The sequence below is a fragment of the Podarcis bocagei genome (assembly GCF_964188305.1).
Source record: "Podarcis bocagei genome assembly, chromosome: 2".
In the NCBI taxonomy this organism is placed as follows: Eukaryota; Metazoa; Chordata; class Lepidosauria; order Squamata; family Lacertidae; genus Podarcis; species Podarcis bocagei.
In genome coordinates, this window is record NC_138126.1 from 15,330,665 (window position 1) to 15,349,394 (window position 18,730).

The 18,730-nt window shown below is 46.7% G+C and overlaps 2 protein-coding genes and 1 long non-coding RNA gene across 4 annotated transcripts in view; 2 read left to right on the forward strand and 1 right to left on the reverse strand.

The window, feature by feature from the left end:
• LOC308581300 overlaps nt 1–18,730 on the reverse strand; it is a 69,767-nt gene that overhangs the window by 27,826 nt on the left and 23,211 nt on the right. The window lies entirely within an intron of this gene.
• Nucleotides 1–18,730, forward strand: part of LOC308580663 (uncharacterized protein) — a 54,147-nt gene that overhangs the window by 11,150 nt on the left and 24,267 nt on the right. The window lies entirely within an intron of this gene.
• LOC308580712 (uncharacterized protein) lies at nt 1,260–10,225 on the forward strand. 2 transcript variants are annotated; one of them, XM_081182772.1, is made up of 3 exons: nt 1,260–1,401; nt 3,835–4,021; nt 8,331–10,225. In XM_081182772.1, the coding sequence occupies exons 2-3, from the start codon at nt 3,922–3,924 to the stop codon at nt 9,719–9,721; spliced, it is 1,491 nt and encodes a 496-aa protein (XP_081038898.1). In that variant the 5' UTR covers nt 1,260–1,401; nt 3,835–3,921; the 3' UTR covers nt 9,722–10,225. The 2 variants fall into 2 exon arrangements, with proteins under 2 accessions (XP_081038898.1, XP_081038897.1); XM_081182771.1 differs by lacking the exon at nt 1,260–1,401 and having other exon boundaries at nt 3,440–4,021.

Below are 18,730 nucleotides of genomic sequence, written 5' to 3' on the forward strand. Positions count from 1 at the left end.
TGTTAATCTGTGTAACTCAACCCCTCTCTAATGTATTCATGATGTCACCTGTGTAACCCAACCTATTTCTAATGTATTCATGACGCAATAATGATGTATTTTGCACTGTATTCTGGGACATGGAGGGAAGTTTCAAAAACTCCTGTCACCCCTTTCTCGGGGTTCAATCTCGCCTTGAACCTGTTGAGCAATAAACTTGGATCTTCTGTAGTTTGCTCCTGCGTCCGGCTGAGCTCATTTTCCTCCGCAGGGACCCGCGGACTTAGTCGGACGAGCTGGGTGGCAGAGTAACCCCGCACCCAGATTTTTCCGTAACACCGAGGGAGCCAGCATGACTAAGCCGCTTCTGGCAAACCAGAGCAGTGCACGGGAACGCCATTTACCTTCCTGCTGGAGCGGTATGTAATAAAAAAAATTAAGGTCTTATATATATAATAAATGTTCATAAATGTACCAACCAAACACATACATAGATATGTGGACCACATGTCTGGAGCAGCACAGGAAAAGCAACAACATTCAAATTTCTGTTGTAGACCGCCTTTTCTGTGATGTATGTATGATGTATGGAGGGGTGGTCTTGAGCTCCAGGGCAGGGAATTTAAAAGGGCTATATAAGGGCAGGCACACCTTTGTTCTGGGTCCTCCTCCGTTCTCCTCCATGTGAGGGGAGCAACCTGTTGCAACATTTCAATAAAGATCAGGCTTACTAGCTGCTTTGCTTCTCAGTATTCTCTGCTATTTTCTCCTACAGATGGAGAACCGGCAAAGGACTCTATAAAGGCTCTTGTGGCCCCCTTAAAAGCATAAGGGCAGTTTTTGTTTACAACAGGTACCTATTTATCTTCTTGCACTTCGTGCTTTCGAATTGCTAGGATGGCAGGAGAAGAAACAGAGCAACGGGAGCTCACTCCTTCACGGGGATTCAAACTGCCAACCTTCTGATTGGCAAGCCCTAGGCTCTGGGGTTTAACCCACAGCTCCAGCCGCGTCCCTTATTGAGGACAATACGTTCTTGCAAAAGTGGGGGTCCAAAGCAGGCACAGTCCAGCAAAGAATGAGCTTACGGTATATTCCCTATGCACACGTTCCCTCCCTCCTCTTCCCATTGGTTGGGTGCTACAAGGTTTTCCTTCCCCCAATGATCAAATAACAGACAAGAGGCTGAGCGTGGAGAGAAACGTCTCCTTCCTCCTCTGAGTTGCCTCCACTTCCGGCTTCACCAGCAGAGATCATCTCCGGGCTTGCAAAGGAAAGAGGGGAGGAGGCGGGAAGCGGGGCTGCGTCGTGCGGAGGCTGAGGAGGGGGCTTCTTCCTAATTAAGCCTCCTAATTAAGCGCCCTCACTCCCTGCCTCCCACGCGGGGGCTCCCATTCGCGCCCCCGCTGCCCAGGATTTCGGGTGAGTGCAAAGCCAGTGGCGGGGAAGGAGGGAAGGGGCTTTGCGAGGGGGTCCAGGATGAGAAGCCCCGGGACGGGGAGAGGCGGGCCCTGCACAAGATCCGGGCGGGGAGAAGAGAAGGGAGGAAAGGGAGCTGTTTTCTTAAAGGGAGCCTTGAAGGGGAGGGGGGGAGAGAAGCTTCCTCCTGCATGGATCTAGTACAAAGGGAGTTGCAGGGAAGGAGGCGGGCAAGGGGAGAGGGGTGGGCATTGCTGGCCAGGACCGCCTTAATAGTATTAATTAAATTTAATATTTATACCCCAGCAGAAGACCCCTCGGAGGAGGACCTTATCTTTAGGCAACAGGCGAAAGCCTTTCTCTTCTCCCAGGGGTTTGGCTCATTAAACAATCTATGGACTGCACACCTGCATGGGGGGGGGGCGAGGGTTTTCGTTTTTATTTCTTACTCTGTTATGCATCTCTGTGTTTTTCTCTTGTAAGCTGCCCTGTGATCTTTGGAGGAAGGGCAGTATAGAAATGTGAAGAATAGCTGTAAAAATAGGAAGCCTTCTTGCGTTGGGGGGGGGGGGTTGGGACAAAGTCATTGATCAGCATGCATAACAGGATGGGCTTAGGAGGGAATGATAATGATAATGATAATGATAATGATTAAATAAATAAATAAATAAATAAATACTTGCAGCCTGCCCATCTGATTCCGTTGCCTCAGCCACTCTGGGCGGCTTCCAACAAAAACACCAAAAAAATTAAAACATGAAAAACTTTCCTACATAGGGCTGCCAGCAGAAGACTTCCGTTTTGTAGAAATGGCCTTTGAATTTAAAGAAACGCCCTCTTTAAGGAGTCCCGTGGTGTAAACGTGTATGTTGTCCTCTAGGTCCAAACACATAGTAAAAGCAAGCAGTGCTCCAAAGTGCTTCTCTTGTGAACTTGCCATCTAAGTTGTTTACTCCTGACCAAAGCTCCTGTTTCCCAAAAGGACTGGAGGGGGGCTCCTCACCACTTTTAACCCCCCCACTCCCACCGCATGGAAGGCGGAGGATGTGTTCATTTACAATCCCAGTAAACCATGTGTGTATCTGAAGTGAACCACGTGCTGCAGCTCCTTCCCCTCTCACTGGGCTGCTGCAAGAAAAGACAGCAGAGGAGGAAAGGGGTGGGTTTGAAGGCTCTTCCTGCCATTCTCCCCTGAGCAACAAGAGCAAAGGGTGTTTGCAGGGCAGGAGGGCAGAGGAGGAGGCAGCGAGGGCAGAGGGAGCAGTGGGCCGATCCCCCGCCTCTCCCAGGGGGTCCAGATGCAAGCAAGGGGCTTCCTTCTTCTCCATGCAAGGGCCACCCATGTATTCAGAGCAGTCCTTTGCAGATTAACTCTTAAGTTCCATGGGATCTACTCTCAGGCCACTAATGTCATACCATGCCAGCCTTAGGAAGGGAGGTGGGACAGGCAGGTGAAAGGAATTGCCAGAGGTGTTTGAAAATGGGTGGGGGCTCTTGGGAAGAGGTCTTTTTGTATGCAACAACTGCAGTGGGGATGCTGATTGCCAAGGGATAGAAAGGAGATAAAATTCCATCAGAAGAGGAGTGGCAAGTAAAAATCCTTCAATATATAGAAGTAGCACACATGACGGAAAAGATAAGAAATCGATCGACCCAAAAGTTTAAAAGGGAATGGGAGCTCTATAGACAATATTTAAAAGAACAGTGTCCCCTTATATGAACTTTAAAATGCTTTGAATAACTCTCAGAATTGAATAAGGTACAAAGAATTCAGACAAGATTTAACAAAGATAAAGTTTATGGAAAAATAGAGGCAAGTAATTAAGAAAATTGCCAACCTAGCAGTTCGAAAGCACATCAAAAGTAGATAAATAGGTACCGCTCTGGCAGGAGGGTAAATGGCGTTTCCGTGCGCTGCTCTAGTTCGCCAGAAGCGGCTTAGTCATGCTGTCACATGACCCGGAAGCTTAGTGCAGACAAATGCCGGCTCCCTCGGCCAGTAAAGCGAGATGAGAATCATGTGTGACTGGACCTAATGGTCAAGGGTACCTTTACCTAATTAAGAAAATAAATAACCTATATCAAGAAAGTCGGAAGTTGATGGCTGGAATAATTTTGTGCATTTGTGATGTATTGTTCTATTTCTTTTTGTAAGAAATGTGTTGTGCTTTTTTGTTTTGTTTCTTTTCCTATTTATAAGCTTTTGGTGTGTGTGTGTTGATTTTAAACCAATAAAGAGTGAATAAACAAAATAAAATAAATAAAAAAGGAAAGGAGGTGATGAAAGGAATTGCCAAAGGTGTTTGAAAATGGGTGGGGGCTCTTGGGAAGGGGGTGCCCAATTGGGGCTTCTCCAGGGGCAGCGGAATGTCTTGGGCAGGAGAATCCCTGCAGGGGCTCTCAGACTCCCTTGGCTTCTTCTTCCCTCCCTCCCAGGAAGCTGCAACTTGCTCTGGATTCTGCGCTCCTCAGGAAGCTGAACCTGCAAACCTAGCTGAGACTGAACCTGCAACCCTGGCCAGGATGGAAGGAGGAAGATGGACGGGTGACCTGGTCAGGCTCTCTCCCGCATCCCTCCCCACAACCTCTGAGCATTCCCTCCCAGGACCCTTGGAGAAATCTGGTGAGTTCCAGGGGAGAGGAGATGGGGACAGGGATAGATGGATGGTGGAGGGAGAAAGAGGAAAAGATGGAGAGGAGACAAGTGGAAGGAAGTTCCTGACAGGAAGAAGGAAGGGGTGAGGCCTTCTCCAAAGCAGCTCTTTGTTTTTTGAATCCCTTTCATAAAGTAGTGGGGGCAGATTTTCTCCCTCCAGGATTTTAAATCTTAGGAGTTACAGTGGTACCTCGGGTCTCAAACTTAATTGGTTCCAGAAGTCTTCCAAAACCTAAGCGTTCCAAAACCAAGGCGTGCTGTCCCGTAGAAAGTAATGCAAAATGAATTAATCCATTCCAGACTTTTAAAAACAACCCCTAAAACAGCAATTTAACATGAATTTTACTATCTAACAAGACCATTGATCCATAAAATGAAAGCAATAATCAATGTTCTGTACCATAGAATAAATAAGACAGTATTGTAGATGATAAAAATTAATTTATTTTTTTTGTACCTGCATTGATGATAGTCATTGATTGAATGGGGAGCTTTTATCCCTTTCCACAGTCAATCAATCAATCAATCAATCATAAAACAAAAAGCTAAGCCTCAGTCAAAAATGAAAAAGCCACACAAACAAAAATGCAAAAAATAGGAAAAAACTAAAGCTGCAAATGTCACCTCAGAACACTGCAACCAGAAACAGCTTGAATATTGATGGGGGGCGGGGGAGCTTAAATTAGCTGTGCAAGGGAACGAATGGGATGAAAAAAACCTTGATTACGATGGAAACAACTTAAATTAGCTGTTCAAGGGTAAAACGGAATGAAAAAAAGCCTTAATGAGGGTGGGGGGCACTTAAATTTGCTGCGCAACAGTAAAAATGGAAGTTCCAGAGGGTTACGTAACACGAGTCACCACTGTATACATACATTCTCCACAATTTTCATTTATCTAAATTGCCCATAAACTTATTTACAAGTGATTCCTAAAGTCCAGCTAACGTTTTGATTTGCGTGCAATAATCTCATAGGTAAATTTAAAAAATTTCCAAATCTTTTTTTTTTCTTGATTCCTGAGTCTCGCGGTGAATTTTGCCATTTCGGCAGAGTCCAGCAGTTTGGCTTGCCAGTCTTCCCTAGTTGGGATTATTGCACCTTTCCATCGTTGGGATAATAACATCTGTGCAGCTGTTGTCGCATACATAGTCTTTCCTGGTCTTTTGGGATCTCAGTACCTGTAATTCCAAATAAATAAGCTTCTAGGTTCTTAACAAATTTTATTTTAAACATTTTTTTTAAATTCATTATATACCATTTACCCAAATGATACTGGAATGTGGAATGTGGAGTTAACCAGGGCTATTGACTGTTTGGCTCCGAAGCGCCCTCTCCGATTGCATGGAGCCCGGGCAGCCCCGTGGTTTTCCATGGATCTGAGGGCAATGAAACAATCATTGAGACGGCTAAAGCGCCGGTGGCGGATAACTCATTCCGAATCTGACCGGACACAGGTTAGAGCTCAGCGTCGAGCCTACCAAGTGGCGATAGCGACAGCGAAGAAGACTTTCTTCGCCGCCTCTATTGCATCTGCAGAAAAGAGCAGGTGGTTCACAATTTAGCAGAACCACCTGCGACATCAGGGCCCAGTACGGGCCACATGATCTCCTGCAATGATTTCGCAAAGTTTTTTGCAGATAAAATCGCTCAGATTCGGGAAGAAGTAGACTCCACCGTGGGAGCAGGGCCAGGGCGGGAGAGTGCTAGAGTCCTGTCTAGTCAAGTTGTGTGGGATCAATTCCAATCTGTTACCTCTGAGGATGTGGACAGGCTGCTTGGACGAGTGAAACCAACCACCTGTCTCCTTGATCCTTGCCAATCCTGGCTTATAAAAGCTAGCCGGGAAGGACTGGGCGATGGGCTTCGTGGGGTGGTGAATGCTCCCTCTGTGAGGGAGCCTTCCCAGACCCGCTGAAAGAGGCGGTTATTAAACCGCTTCTTAAAAAAACCATCTTTAGATGCGGCCACAATGGCCAATTATCGCCCAGTCTCAAATCTTCCATTCTTGGGCAAGGTGATTGAGCGAGTGGTTGCTGAACAACTCCAGGCACGCCTGGAAGAAGTGGACCATTTGGATCCCTTACAGTCAGGATTCAGGCCTCATCATGGGACTGAAACTGCCTTGGTCGCACTGGTTGATGATCTCCGGCGGGCTAGGGACAAAAGTGAGAGCTGTTTCCTAGTTCTGCTGGATCTCTCAGCGGCATTTGATACCATCGACCATAACATCCTTCTGGACCCTCTTGAGGGGCTGGGAGCTGGGGGCACTGTCATACAGTGTTTCCGCTCCTTCCTCCTGGGCCGTGTTCAGAAAGTGGCGGTGGGGGATGAGTGTTCAGACCCCTGGGCTCTCACTTGTGGGGTGCCTCAGGGTTCTGTCCTCTCCCCCATGCTTTTCAACATTTACATGCAGCCACTGGGAGAGATCATCAGGAGGTTTGGGCTGGGTGTTCATCAGTATGCGGATGATACCCAGCTCTACCTCTCTTTTAAATCAGAACCAGTGAAGGCAGTGAAGGTCCTGTGTGAGTCCTGTGTCTGGAGGCGGTTGGAGGATGGATGGCGGCTAACAGATTGAGGTTGAATCCTGACAAGACAGAAGTACTGTTTTGGGGGGACAGGAGGCGGGCAGGTGTGGAGGATTCCCTGGTCCTAAATGGGGTAACTGTGCCCCTGAAGGACCAGGTGCGCAGCCTGGGAGTCATTTTGGACTCACAGCTGTCCATGGAGGCACAGGTCAAATCTGTATCCAGGGCAGCTGTTTACCAGCTCCATCTGGTAGGTAGGCTGAGACCCTATCTGCCTGCTGACTGTCTCATGCATGCTCTGGTTATCTCCCGCTTGGACTACTGCAATGCGCTCTACGTGGGGCTACCTTTGAAGGTGACCCGGAAACTACAACTAACCCAGAACGTGGTAGCTAGACTGGTGACTGGGAGCGGCCACTGAGACCACATAACCCCGGTCTTGAAAGACCTACATTGGCTGCCAGTACATTTCCGAGCACAATTCAAAGTGTTGGTGCTGACCTTTAAAGCCCTAAACAGCCTCGGTCCAGTATATCTGAAGGAGCGCCTCCTCCCCCATCTTTCTGCCCAGACATTGAGGTCCAGTTCCGAGGGCCTTCTGGCGGTTCCCTCACTGCGAGAGGCCAAGTTACAGGGAACCAGGCAGAGGGCCTTCTCGGTAATGGCGCCCACCCTATGGAACACCCTCCCATCAGATGTCAAAGCGATAAACAATTAACTGCCCAATCGAGCAGGCTCTTCTTATTTTCTGATACAGGCATCCCCAAACTTGGCCCTCCAGATGTTTTGGGACTACAACGTCCATCATCCCTAGCTAACAGGAACAGTGGTCAGGGCTGAGGGGAATTGTAGTCCCAAAACATCTGGAGGGCCAAGTTTGGGGATGCCTGTTCTAAGATATTGCAATATTTTTACAGTTTCTTGTGGCAGAGTAACACAAAAGTTTGACTTCTTAGTCACAGGAGAGACTGCTATTTGAACCTGTGGGGATTGTTACTTGCCCATAACTGTTTGGGGAGAAAATCAACCTTGTCTTAGGTTGGCAGAATCTGGACAGTTAAAGTCCAGAACCAAGCATTTGGACATACGTTTCCAGAATGTATGTCAGAGTGTCCAAGCAGGTTGGATACGTCTCAAGTATTGTTCAAGCCATAGTAACACGAAAGTTTTACTTCTTAGTCATAGGAGAGACTGCTATTCGAGCCTGTGATCATTTCCTCCCTGGAAAAAGAGAAATACTATGGTACCTCAGGTTACATTCACTTCAGGTTACGTACACTTCAGGTTACAGACTCTGCTCACCCAGAAATAGAGCTTCAGGTTAAGAACTTTGCTTCAGGATGAGAACAGAAATAGTGCTCCGGTGGTGCAGCAGCAGCAGGAGGCCCCATTAGCTAAAGTGCTGCTTCAGGTTAAGAACAGTTTCAGGTTAAGAACGGACCTCCGGAACAAATTAAGGACTTAACCTGAGGTACCACTGTACAGAGATGTGTCTAAGCAGCCAGTTCCACCATAAATTATAAAATAATGCAGTTTATTAAGTGTGAATGGAGTGATCATGTGTTGTTCTTGCCATTATCTCACCTGCATTCCTAAAAGTTTGGAACATAGAGAGGACAGTGGAGAAAGGAGACAGTGTTAAAATAAGAGAAGGTACATACTGGGACTGACATGTGTTCAGTTCCTTTCTTGTCTTTCTTGAAAGTCTTAACAAGATTCTCTTCCCCCTCCCCCACTCTCAAACAGGTGAGGAAGATGATGGCCAGAATTCTATAGAGCCATCTGTGAATTCATTGGGAAAAGCAAAGAAACAGTTTAAATGCCTGGAATGTGGGGTGTGTTTTAGTCACAGTGGAAGACTGAGGACACATCAACAAATTCACATAGAGGAGAAACCATTTAAATGTACTGACTATCAAAAGAAACATCAAGGAACTCACACAGTGGATAAACTATTTGAATGTATTGAATGTGCAAAGTGCTTCAGTCGAAATGGAAAGCTTAGAATACACCAACGAACTCACACGGGGGAGAAACTATTTAAATGTATTGAATGTGGAAAGAGCTTCAGTGAAAGTGGAGCACTAAGAAAACATCAACGAACTCACACGGGGGAGAAACCATTTGAATGTATTGAATGTGGAAAGTGCTTCAGCCAATATGGACACCTTAGAAGACACCAACTAACTCACACGGGGGAGAAACCATTTAAATGTATTGAATGTGGAAAGTGCTTCAGTCAATATGGAACACTTAGAATACACCAACGAACTCACACAGGGGAGAAACCATTTAAATGTATTGAATGTGGAAAGAGCTTCAGTGAAAGTGGAGCACTAAGAAAACATCAACAAACTCACACGGGGGAGAAACCATTTAAATGTATTGAATGTGGAAAGAGCTTCAATAATAGTGGAAACCTTAGACAACATCAACAAACTCACACGGGGGAGAAACCATTTAAATGTATTGAATGTGGAAAGTGCTTCAGTCGATATGGAACACTTAAAATACACCACCGAACTCACACGGGGGAGAAACCATTTGAATGTACTGAATGTGGAAAGAGCTTCAGTGAAAGTGGAACACTTAGAGTACACCAACGAAATCACACGGGGCAGAAGCCATTTGAATGTACTGAATGTGGAAAGAGCTTCAGTCGAAATAGAACACTTAGAATACACCAACAAACTCATACAGGGGAGACACCATTTAAATGTATTGAATGTGGAAAGAGCTTCAGTCAATATGGACACCTTAGAAGCCATCAACGAACTCACACAGGAGAGAAACCATTTAAATGCATTGAATGTGGAAAGTACTTCAGTCAAAATGGACACCTTAGAAGCCATCAACTAACTCACACGGGGGAGAAACCATTTAAATGTACTGAATGTGGAAAGTGCTTCCGTCACAATGGAACACTTAGAATACACCAACGAACTCACACAGGCGAGAAACCATTTAAATGTACTGAATGTGGAAAGTGCTTCAGTCAAAATGGAACACTTAGAGTACACCACCGAACTCACACAGGGGAGAAACCACTTAAATGTATGGAATGTGGAAAGAGCTTCAGTAGAAGTGAACACCTTAGAATACACCAACGAACTCACACGGGGGGAGAAGCCATTTAAATGTACTGAATGTGGAAAGAGCTTCAGTCCATATCGACACCTTATAAGACACCAACTAACTCATGGGGAAGAAACCATTTTAATGTATGGCATGTGGAAGGAGCTGCAGCAAAAGTAGAGCACTTAGAATACACCAACTAACTCATACAGGGGAGAAACCATTGGAACGTATTGAATGTGGGAAGAGCTTCAACAGGGAGGATAAACTTGCATTACACTGGTGAACTCCCAAACGGGAGTAGCTTAAGTCAATATGGAACCTTAGGAAACATCCGCTAACTCACATAGGGAAAACTAGATTTATGAAACTTGGAAAAAGCTTCAGAGGGAGTGGAGACCTTAATATTCATAAGATAATTCACACAGGCGGGAAACCATATAAATGTATGGAGTTTTCCGCTCAGGTTTCCCAGATTTCCTGGGAAGTGAAGATGATTGTCAAGTCTCTGGATGTACAGAAAAGAATTTCAATAATAATAATAATAATTTTTATTTGTACCACGTACATCTGGCTGGATTTCCCCCGCCAATCTTGGTGGCTTCCAACAAAATATTGAAATACAATAGCCCTTCAGATATTAAAAGCTTCCCTAAACAGGACAGCCTTCACATGTCTTTTAAAGTCTGGTGGCTGTTTTTTCCTTTGACATCTGGTGGGAAGGTATTCCACAGGGAGGGCACCACTACCGAGAAGGCCCTCTGCCTGGTTCCCTGTAAGTTTGCTTCTCAGAGTGAAAACTTTGCTCTCTCCTCCCGTCACCAGTCTAGCTGCCGCATTCTGGATTAGTTGTTTCCGGATCACCTTCAAAGGTAGCCCCACGTAGAGCACATTGAAGTAGTCCAAGCGGGAAATAACTGGAGCATGCACTACTCTGGCAAGACAGTGTGCGGGCAGATAAGGTCTCAGCCTGCGTACCAGATGGAGCTGGTATACAGCTGCCTTAGACACAGAATTGACCTGTGCCTCCATGGACAGCTATAAGTCCAAAATGACTCCCAGTCTGCGCACCTGGTCCTTCAGGGGCACAGTTACCCCATTCAGGACCAGGGAGTCCTCCGCACCTGCCTGCCTCCTGTCCCCCCAAAACAGGACATTTGCCTTATCAGCATTCAACTTTAATATGTTAGCCGCCATCCATCTTCCAACCGCCTCCAAACACTCACACAGAACTTCCACCATCTTGACTGGTTCTGATTTGAAAGAGAGGTTGAGCTGGGTATCCGCATACTGATGAACACCCAGCCCAAACCCCCTCATCTCTCCCAGCAGCTTCATATAGATGTTGAAAAGCATGGGGAGAGGACGGAACCCTGAGGCACCCCACAAGTGAGAGCCCAGGGGTCTGAACACTCATCCCCCAACACCACTTTCTGAACACGCCCCAGTGTATAATAGTGCCTCTAGCCCCCAGCCCCTCTAGACGGTCCAGAAGAATGTTAATGCCTGATGATGTCAAAAGCCTCTGAAAGATCCAGCAGAACAAGGAAACAGCTCTCACCTTTGTCCCTAGCCCGCCGGAGATCATCGACCAGCGTGCCCAGGTCTGTTTCAGTCGCATGATGAGGCCTGAATCCCAACTGGAAGGGATCCAAATGGTCCACATCTTCCAGTCTTCCCTGGAGTTGTTCAGCAACCACCCACTCATTCACTTTGCCAAAGAATGGAAGATTTGAGACTGGGCGATAGTTGGCCGTATTGGCTGGGTCTAAAGATTATTATTTTTTTAAGAAGCAGTTTAATACAGTGGTGCCTCGGTGCCATACGCTTCAGGTTACATACTCCGCTAACCCAGAAATATTATCTCGAGTTAAGAACTTTGCTTCAGAATGAGAACAGAAATCGTGCAGCAGCTTGTGATGAATAATGGCAATATAAAACAGGAAATGCGAACCCTCATAAAGATTATAACGGATGATTTGTGGAAAGGTTGAAGGAAGTCATACCAAAAGCCTGTGAAAATGAGAATTGATTTTTTTTTTTTTTTGTATTTTGTATTTTGTACTACGCAAATTAATAAAAATTATGCATGGGGGAAAAAAATCGTGCAGCGGCAACAGGATGCCCGATTAGCTAAAGTTGTGCTTCAGGTTAAGAACAGTTTCACATTAAGAACAGACCTCCAGAACGAATTAAGTTCTTAACCAGAGGTACCACTGTAACTGCCTCTTTCAGTATGTCTGGGAAGGCTCCCTCACAGAGAGAAGCATTCACCACCCCACGGAGCCCATCACCCAGCCCTTCCCAGCTAGCTTTTATGAGCCAAGATGGGCAAGGATCAAGGAGACAGGTGGTTGGTTTCACTCGTCCAAGCAGCCTGTCCACATCCTTGGACAGATTGGAATTGATCCCATACAACTTGACTAGACAGGACTCTAGCACTCACCAGCCCCCGCCCTGCTCCCACGGAGGAGTCTACCTCTCTGAATCTGAGTGACTTTATCTGCAAAAAAACTTTGCAAAATCATTGCAGGAGATCATGTGGCCCGTACCGGACTCCATTGGAGAGATGGTTCCATTAAATTGCTAACCACCTGAAAGAGTCTCCTGCTGCTGTTTTCTGCAGATGCAATAGAGGGGGTGAAGAAGGTTTTCTTCACCTTCGCTATCGCCATTTGGTAGGCTCAACGTTGAGCTCTAACCCGTGTCTGGTCAGATTCAGAATGAGGTTTCTGCCACTGGTGCTCTAGCCATCTCGTTGCCCTCAGATCTATGGAAAACCATGGGGCTGTCCGGGCTCCATCCAGATCTCACTTGTCACTTGCTGACAATGCAGAAGGAGGCCACCTTGGTACACCCAGACGATACCAGATGTTGGTTGTAGTTACGTCTATACAAAGTGCATAGCCTTTGACCCTCCATAAAGAAATGGGGAGGAATAAGGAGCCTGAATAGCTGACTAGTAGGAAATGTACCCTGGTAAGCTTCTGTCAATTCTTGAAGGGGCTTTGTATCATTTAACTTCAAAATGTGGGAAATGTTTGTGGGGCCTCCCCCTGTTGCTGCTGCTGAGTGGGGCCCTGGATATCTGCCCCAAACGTTTGCCTGGATGATAGCAGGATGGGAGAAGTCAAATGCCCAGAATAAAAAAGGAAAAGTATTTTCTGCATCTTTTCTTGAACAAAATGGGTATGTCTGAAACCTCAGACAAAGTTCATGTTGACAGTATCTAAACCGTTATTCATAACCCAATTAATATATTTATTACTGCTGATATAAAGAGTCTATCCTTCAGAGAAATACCATATAATGCTGTCCAAAACAAACACTTTAACCAGATAAACTTGCCTTCTGGGAGGTGGGGCAAGATGCTGAGGGAATCTATTCTATCGGGGGGGGGGGAGCACAGTGCACCCAGAAGATTCCAGTTGTGGGTTGTAGTTGCATCTACATTTGCCCCTCCATAAAGAAAGAAATGGGGAGGAGACAAGAACTGGAATAGCTGATCCGAAGGAAAGGTAACCTGGGAAGTTCATGTTGATCAACCACCCCAGCTCCCTGACCCCAAGAAAAGACCAGTCCAGGGAGGCAGGTGAGCATTACATCTACACCCCACATTATGCTCTCCAGTAGCTATTCCTTCAGACAGGCCTATTTTCATTCAGTTCTTAGTGTGTCCATGGGTGTGTGCGTTTTACGTTTCCTATCCCCCCTTCCTTGCAGTCCTAACAAAAACTAACCTCCACGCCAATGCTTTCAGCCCCAGAAGAGGAGCTCCCCTTGGTGTCAAGGGAGGGGGGTTCAAGGGAGCATCTGGAGCCCTGCCATTCCTTCTGTCCCTGGCCCCTTCCCCTCCTCTCTCTGCCATCTCAGGGCCACTTCTGACTCCCCAGCATGAGACTGGATCTGTCTGTGATGGTGAGATGTCCTGGCTGGTTTAAGGAACACTTCCTGTTTCCTGGAGCTCCTTCCTTCTTTCTCATGCAAGGTGGAGTCATGAAGCAGGTGGAGACTGAGCACACCTAAGGGTGACCCGGGGGGGGGGATAATTCTGCTTAACCTTTCCCCGTCTGCTCCGTTTCTGGATCAAAATCCCCAGCTAATCTGTCAAACTGCTGCTGCTGCTGCCTGTCACTGTTCCTATGTCTCTGGAGTGTTTCTTTGAGGAGAATACAGGACATGGCAAAAGACATTGTGTGTATTGAGTGTGCAATAAGGTAGACAGAGGCTGAGCCCTCCCTGTAATGCAAACAGGGAGACTTCTGTCAGGAGATTTCTGTATAAAAAAATATTTGCTGAGGTGGAAGTGGGGACTAAGTGTTATGTATTGAAGTTCTCACCCTGGCCACCAGGGGTATTGTGTATATAGTTTTCACTCGGGTCCACATCAGACAATTTAGGCGGGAAACCCTGGGTTGTTGTTGACAGCCGGCTGCCTATAAAAGGAGGGCGGCTGAGCTGTTTGCTGTTCAGTTCAGTTCCAGCTTACTATAAAGAACCACTTGGAGAAATCTCTGTGGCATCTGCTATGTCCACCCACAATTTGATGCTAAGTGAGGTTGGAGTGGAAGCATGTTTGCATGAACATGAGAAGGCAAAATATGTTCTCCATTTAAATATTTATTAAAATAATTTATTCAGTTACCCAGAAGAGTTATTAGGCTCTTTTGCCATCAGCTACTTCATACATTGTAAGAAGTGGGTCCTGAGACCCTTGATCCCCTTCCTTAAAATACCATCTGAACAAAATTGGAGAAGCAGTAAAGAGTTTTTTGAGGACAATAGGTAAAGGTAAAGGGACCCCTGACCGTGAGGTCCAGTCATGACTGACTCTGGGGTTGCGGTGCTCATCTCGCTTTACTGGCCGAGGGAGCCAGCATACAGCTTCTGGTTCATGTGGCCAGCGTGACTAAGCCGCCTCTGGCGAACCAGAGCAGTGCACGGAAACGCCATTTATCTTCCCGCTGGTGCGGTATGTAGTAAAAAAAATTTAAGGTCTTATATATATAATAAATGTTCATAAATGTACCAACCAAGCACGTACATAGATATGTGGACCACAAGTCTGAAGCAGCACAGGAAGACTGTCCTGAAACCATTTTGACTCCCAAACTGAAGAAATGTTTTCCCTGCAAGGAGGGAGGGGGTGAGGGAACCTTCTCATTGTCTCAGGAATTGGGTAATTCCCATCTCAAAGGGATGGCCAGACTATGAGGAAAGGCTATCAGATAACCAGGCAGACAGGAAAAACAACAACATTCAAATTTCTGTTGTAGATCGCCTTTTCTGTGATGTAGGTATGATGTTTGTGGGTGGTCTTGGGTTACACACCTTCTGTGATGTAGGTATGATGTATGGAGGGGTGGTCTTGAGCTCCAAGTTAGGGAATTTAAAAGGTCAATGAAAGGGCAGGCACACCTTTGTTCGGGGTCCTCCTCCATCCTCCATCCTCCTGCATGTGTGGGGAGCACCCTGTTGCAACAGTTCAATAAAGATCAGTCTTACTAGCTGCTTTGCTTCTCAATATTCTCTGGTTGGTCTCTTGTTATTTTCTCCTACTGATGGAGAACCTGCAAAGGACTCTATAAGGGCTCTTGTGTCCCCCATAAGGGAATAAGGGCAGATTTTGTCTACAACAGGTACCTATTTATTTACTTGCAGTTTGATGTGCTTTCAAACTGCTATGTTGGCAGGAGCAGAAACAGAGCAACAGGAGCACACCACTTTATGGGGATTTGAACTGCCAACCTTCTGATCGGCAAGCCCTAGGCTCTGAGGTTTAACCCACAGCGCCACCCGCCTCCCTTATTGAAGACAATACGTTCTTGCAAAAGCGGGGGTCCAAAGCAAGCACAGTTCAGCTGGGGCAATGTATGAACTTATTTTCCCTATGCATACATTCCCTCCCTCCTCTCCCCATTGGTTGGGTGCTGCAAGGTTTTCCTTCCCCCAGTTATCAAATAACAGACATGAGGCTGAACGTGGGGAGAAATTTCTCCTTCCTCCTCAGAGTTGCCTCCACTTCCGGCTTCACCAGCAGAGACAAAATCGGAGTTTGCAAAGGAGGGAGGGAAGGAGGCGGGAAGCGGGGCTGCATCCTGCGGAGGCGGAGGAGGGGGCTTCTTCCTAATTAAGCCTCCTAATTAAGCGCCCTCACTCCCTGCCTCCCACGCGGGGGCTCCCATTCGCGCCCCCGCTGCCCAGGATGTCGGGTGAGTGCAAAGCCAGTGGCGGGGAAGGAGGGAAGGGGCTTTGCGAGGGGGTCCAGGATGAGAAGCCCCGGGACGGGGAGAGGCGGGCCCTGCACAAGATCCGGGCGGGGAGAAGAGAAGGGAGGAAAGGGAGCTGTTTTCTTAAAGGGAGCCTTGAAGGGGAGGGTGGGGGAGAAGCTTCCTCCTGCAGGGATCTGGTGCAAAGGGAGTTGCAGGGAAGGAGGCGGGCAAGGGGAGAGGGGTGGGCATTGCTGGCCAGGATCGTCTTAATAGTATTAATTTAAATTTAATATCTATACTCCAGCAGAAGACCCCTTGGAGGAGGACCTTATCTTTAGGCAACAGGCGAAAGTCTTGCTCTTCTCCCAGGCGTTTGGCTCATTAAAAATCTATGGACTTCACAACTTAATTGGGGGGGGGGTTGTTTTTATTTCTTACTCTGCTATGCATCTCTGTGTTTTTCTCTTGTAAGCTGCCCTGTGATCTTTGGAGGAAGGGCAGTATAGGAATGTAAAGAATAGCAGTAGAACTAGGAAAACCCTGTTGTGTTCAAGGGGGAGGTTGGGACAGAGTCTCTGACCAGCATGCATAGTAGGATGGGCTTAGAAGGGAAGAATAAGAATAAGAATAAAGAATTCATTACTTGCACCCTGCCCATCTGACTGTGTTGCCTCAGCCACTCTGGGCGGCTTCCAACAAAAAACACCAAAAAATTTAAAGCATTGAAAACTTTCCTGTACAGGACTGCCAGCAGAATACTTCCATTTTGTAGAAATGGCCTTTGAATTTTAAAAAAAGCCCTCTTTAAGGAATCCTGTGGTGTAAACGTGTATGTTGTCCTCTAGGTCCAAACACATAGTAAGAGCAAGCAGTGCTCCAAAGTGCTTCTCTTGTGAACTTGCCATCTAAGTTGTTTACTCCTGAACAAAACTCCTGTTTCCCAAAAGAACTGGAGGGGGGGGTCTCCTCACCACTTTTAACCCCCCCACTCCCACCGCATGGAAGGCAGAGGACGTGTTCATTCACAATCCCAGTAAACCATGAAGTGAACCAGGCGCTGCAGCTCCTTCCCCTCTCACTGGGCAGCAGAGGAGGAAAGGGGTGGGTTTGAAGGCTCTTTCCACCAGCCGCCTCTCTCCCCTGAGGAACAAGAGCAAAGGGTGTTTGCAGGGCAGGAGGGCAGAGGAGGAGGCAGCGTGGGCAGAGGGAGCAGTGGGCGGATCCCCCGCCTCTCCCAGGGGGTCCAGATGCAAGCAAGCGGCTTCCTTCTTCTCCATGCAAGGGCCACCCATGTATTCAGAGCAGTCCTTTGCAGATGAACTCTTAAGTTCCATGGGATCTACTCTCAGGCCACTAATGTGCATACCGTGCCAGCCTTGGGAAGGGAGGTGGGACAGGCAGGTGAAAGGACTTGCCAAAGGTGTTTGAAAATGGGGATGCTGATTGCCATGGGATAGAAAGGAGATAAAATTCCATCAGAAGAGGAGTGGCAAGTAAAAATCCTTCAATTTATAAAAGTAGCACAGATGACGGAAAAGATAAGAAATCGATCGACCCAAAAGTTTAAAAGGAACTGGGAGCTCTATAGACAATATTTAAAAGAACAGTGTCCCCTTATAAAAAGTGTCCCCTTATAAAAACTTTAAAATGCTTTGAATAACTCGGAATTGAATAAGGTACAAAGAATTCAGACAAGATTTAACAAAGATAAAGTTTATTGAAAAACAGAGGCAAGTAATTAAGAAAATTGCCAACCTAGCAGTTCGAAAGCACGTCAAAAGTGCAAGTAGGTAAATAGGTACTGCTCCGGCGGGAAGGTAAACGGTGTTTCCGTGCGCTGCTCTAGTTCGCCAGAAGTGGCTTAGTCATGCTGGTCACATGACCCGGAAGCTGAGTGCGGACAAACGCCAGCTCCCTCAGCCAGTAAAGCGAGATGAGCATTGCAACCCCAAAAATCATGTGTGACTGGACCTAATGGTCAAGGGTACCTTTACCTAATTAAGAAAATAAATAACCTATATCAAGGAAGTCAGAAGTTGATGGCTGGAATAATTTTGTGCATTCGTGATGTATTGTTCTATTTCTTTTTGTAAGAAATGTATTGTGCTTTTTTGTTTTGTTTCTTTTGGTGTGTGTGTGTGTGTTGATTTGAAACCAATAAAGATTGAATAAACAAAATAAAATAAAATAAAAAAGGAAAGGAGGTGATGAAAGGAATTGCCAAAGGTGTTTGAAAAAGCGTGGGGGCTCTTGGGAAGGGGGTGCCCAATTGGGGCTTCTTCAGGGGCAGCAGAATGTCTTGGGCAGGAGAATCCCTGCAGGGGCTCTCAGACTCCCTTGGCTTTTTCTTCCCTCCCTCCCAGGAAGCTGCAACTGGCTCTGGCTTCTGCGCTCTTCAGGAAGCTGAAGCTGCAAACCTAGCTGAGACTGAACCTGCAACCCTGGCCAGGATGGAAGGAGGAAGATGGACGGTTGACCTGGTCAGGATGTCTCCCACATCCCTCCCCACAACCTCTGAGCATTCCCTCCCAGGACCCTTGGAGAAATCTGGTGAGTTCCAGGGGAGAGGAGATGGGGACAGGGATAGATGGATGGTGGAGGGAGAAAGAGGAAAAGATGGAGAGGAGACAAATGGAAGGAAGTTCCTGACAGGAAGAAGGAAGTTGTGAGGCCTTCTCCAAAGAAGCTCTTTGTTTCTTGAATCCCTTTCATAAAGTAGTGGGGGCAGATTTTCTCCCTCCATGATTTTAAATCTTAGGAGTTACAGTGGTACCTCGGGTCTCAATCGGTTCCAGAAGTCTTCCAAAACCAAAGCGTTCCAAAACCAAGGCATGCTGTCCCGTAGAAAGTAATGCAAAA

Bases quoted from the DNA above. Each gene is read 5' to 3' on its own strand.
- LOC308580712 (XM_081182771.1), top strand. From the start codon at position 3,766: ATGTCTTGGGCAGGAGAATCCCTGCAGGGGCTCTCAGACTCCCTTGGC. The intron at 4,022-8,330 runs GTGAGTTCCAGG...ACTCTCAAACAG, and splicing joins AGGACCCTTGGAGAAATCTG to GTGAGGAAGATGATGGCCAG.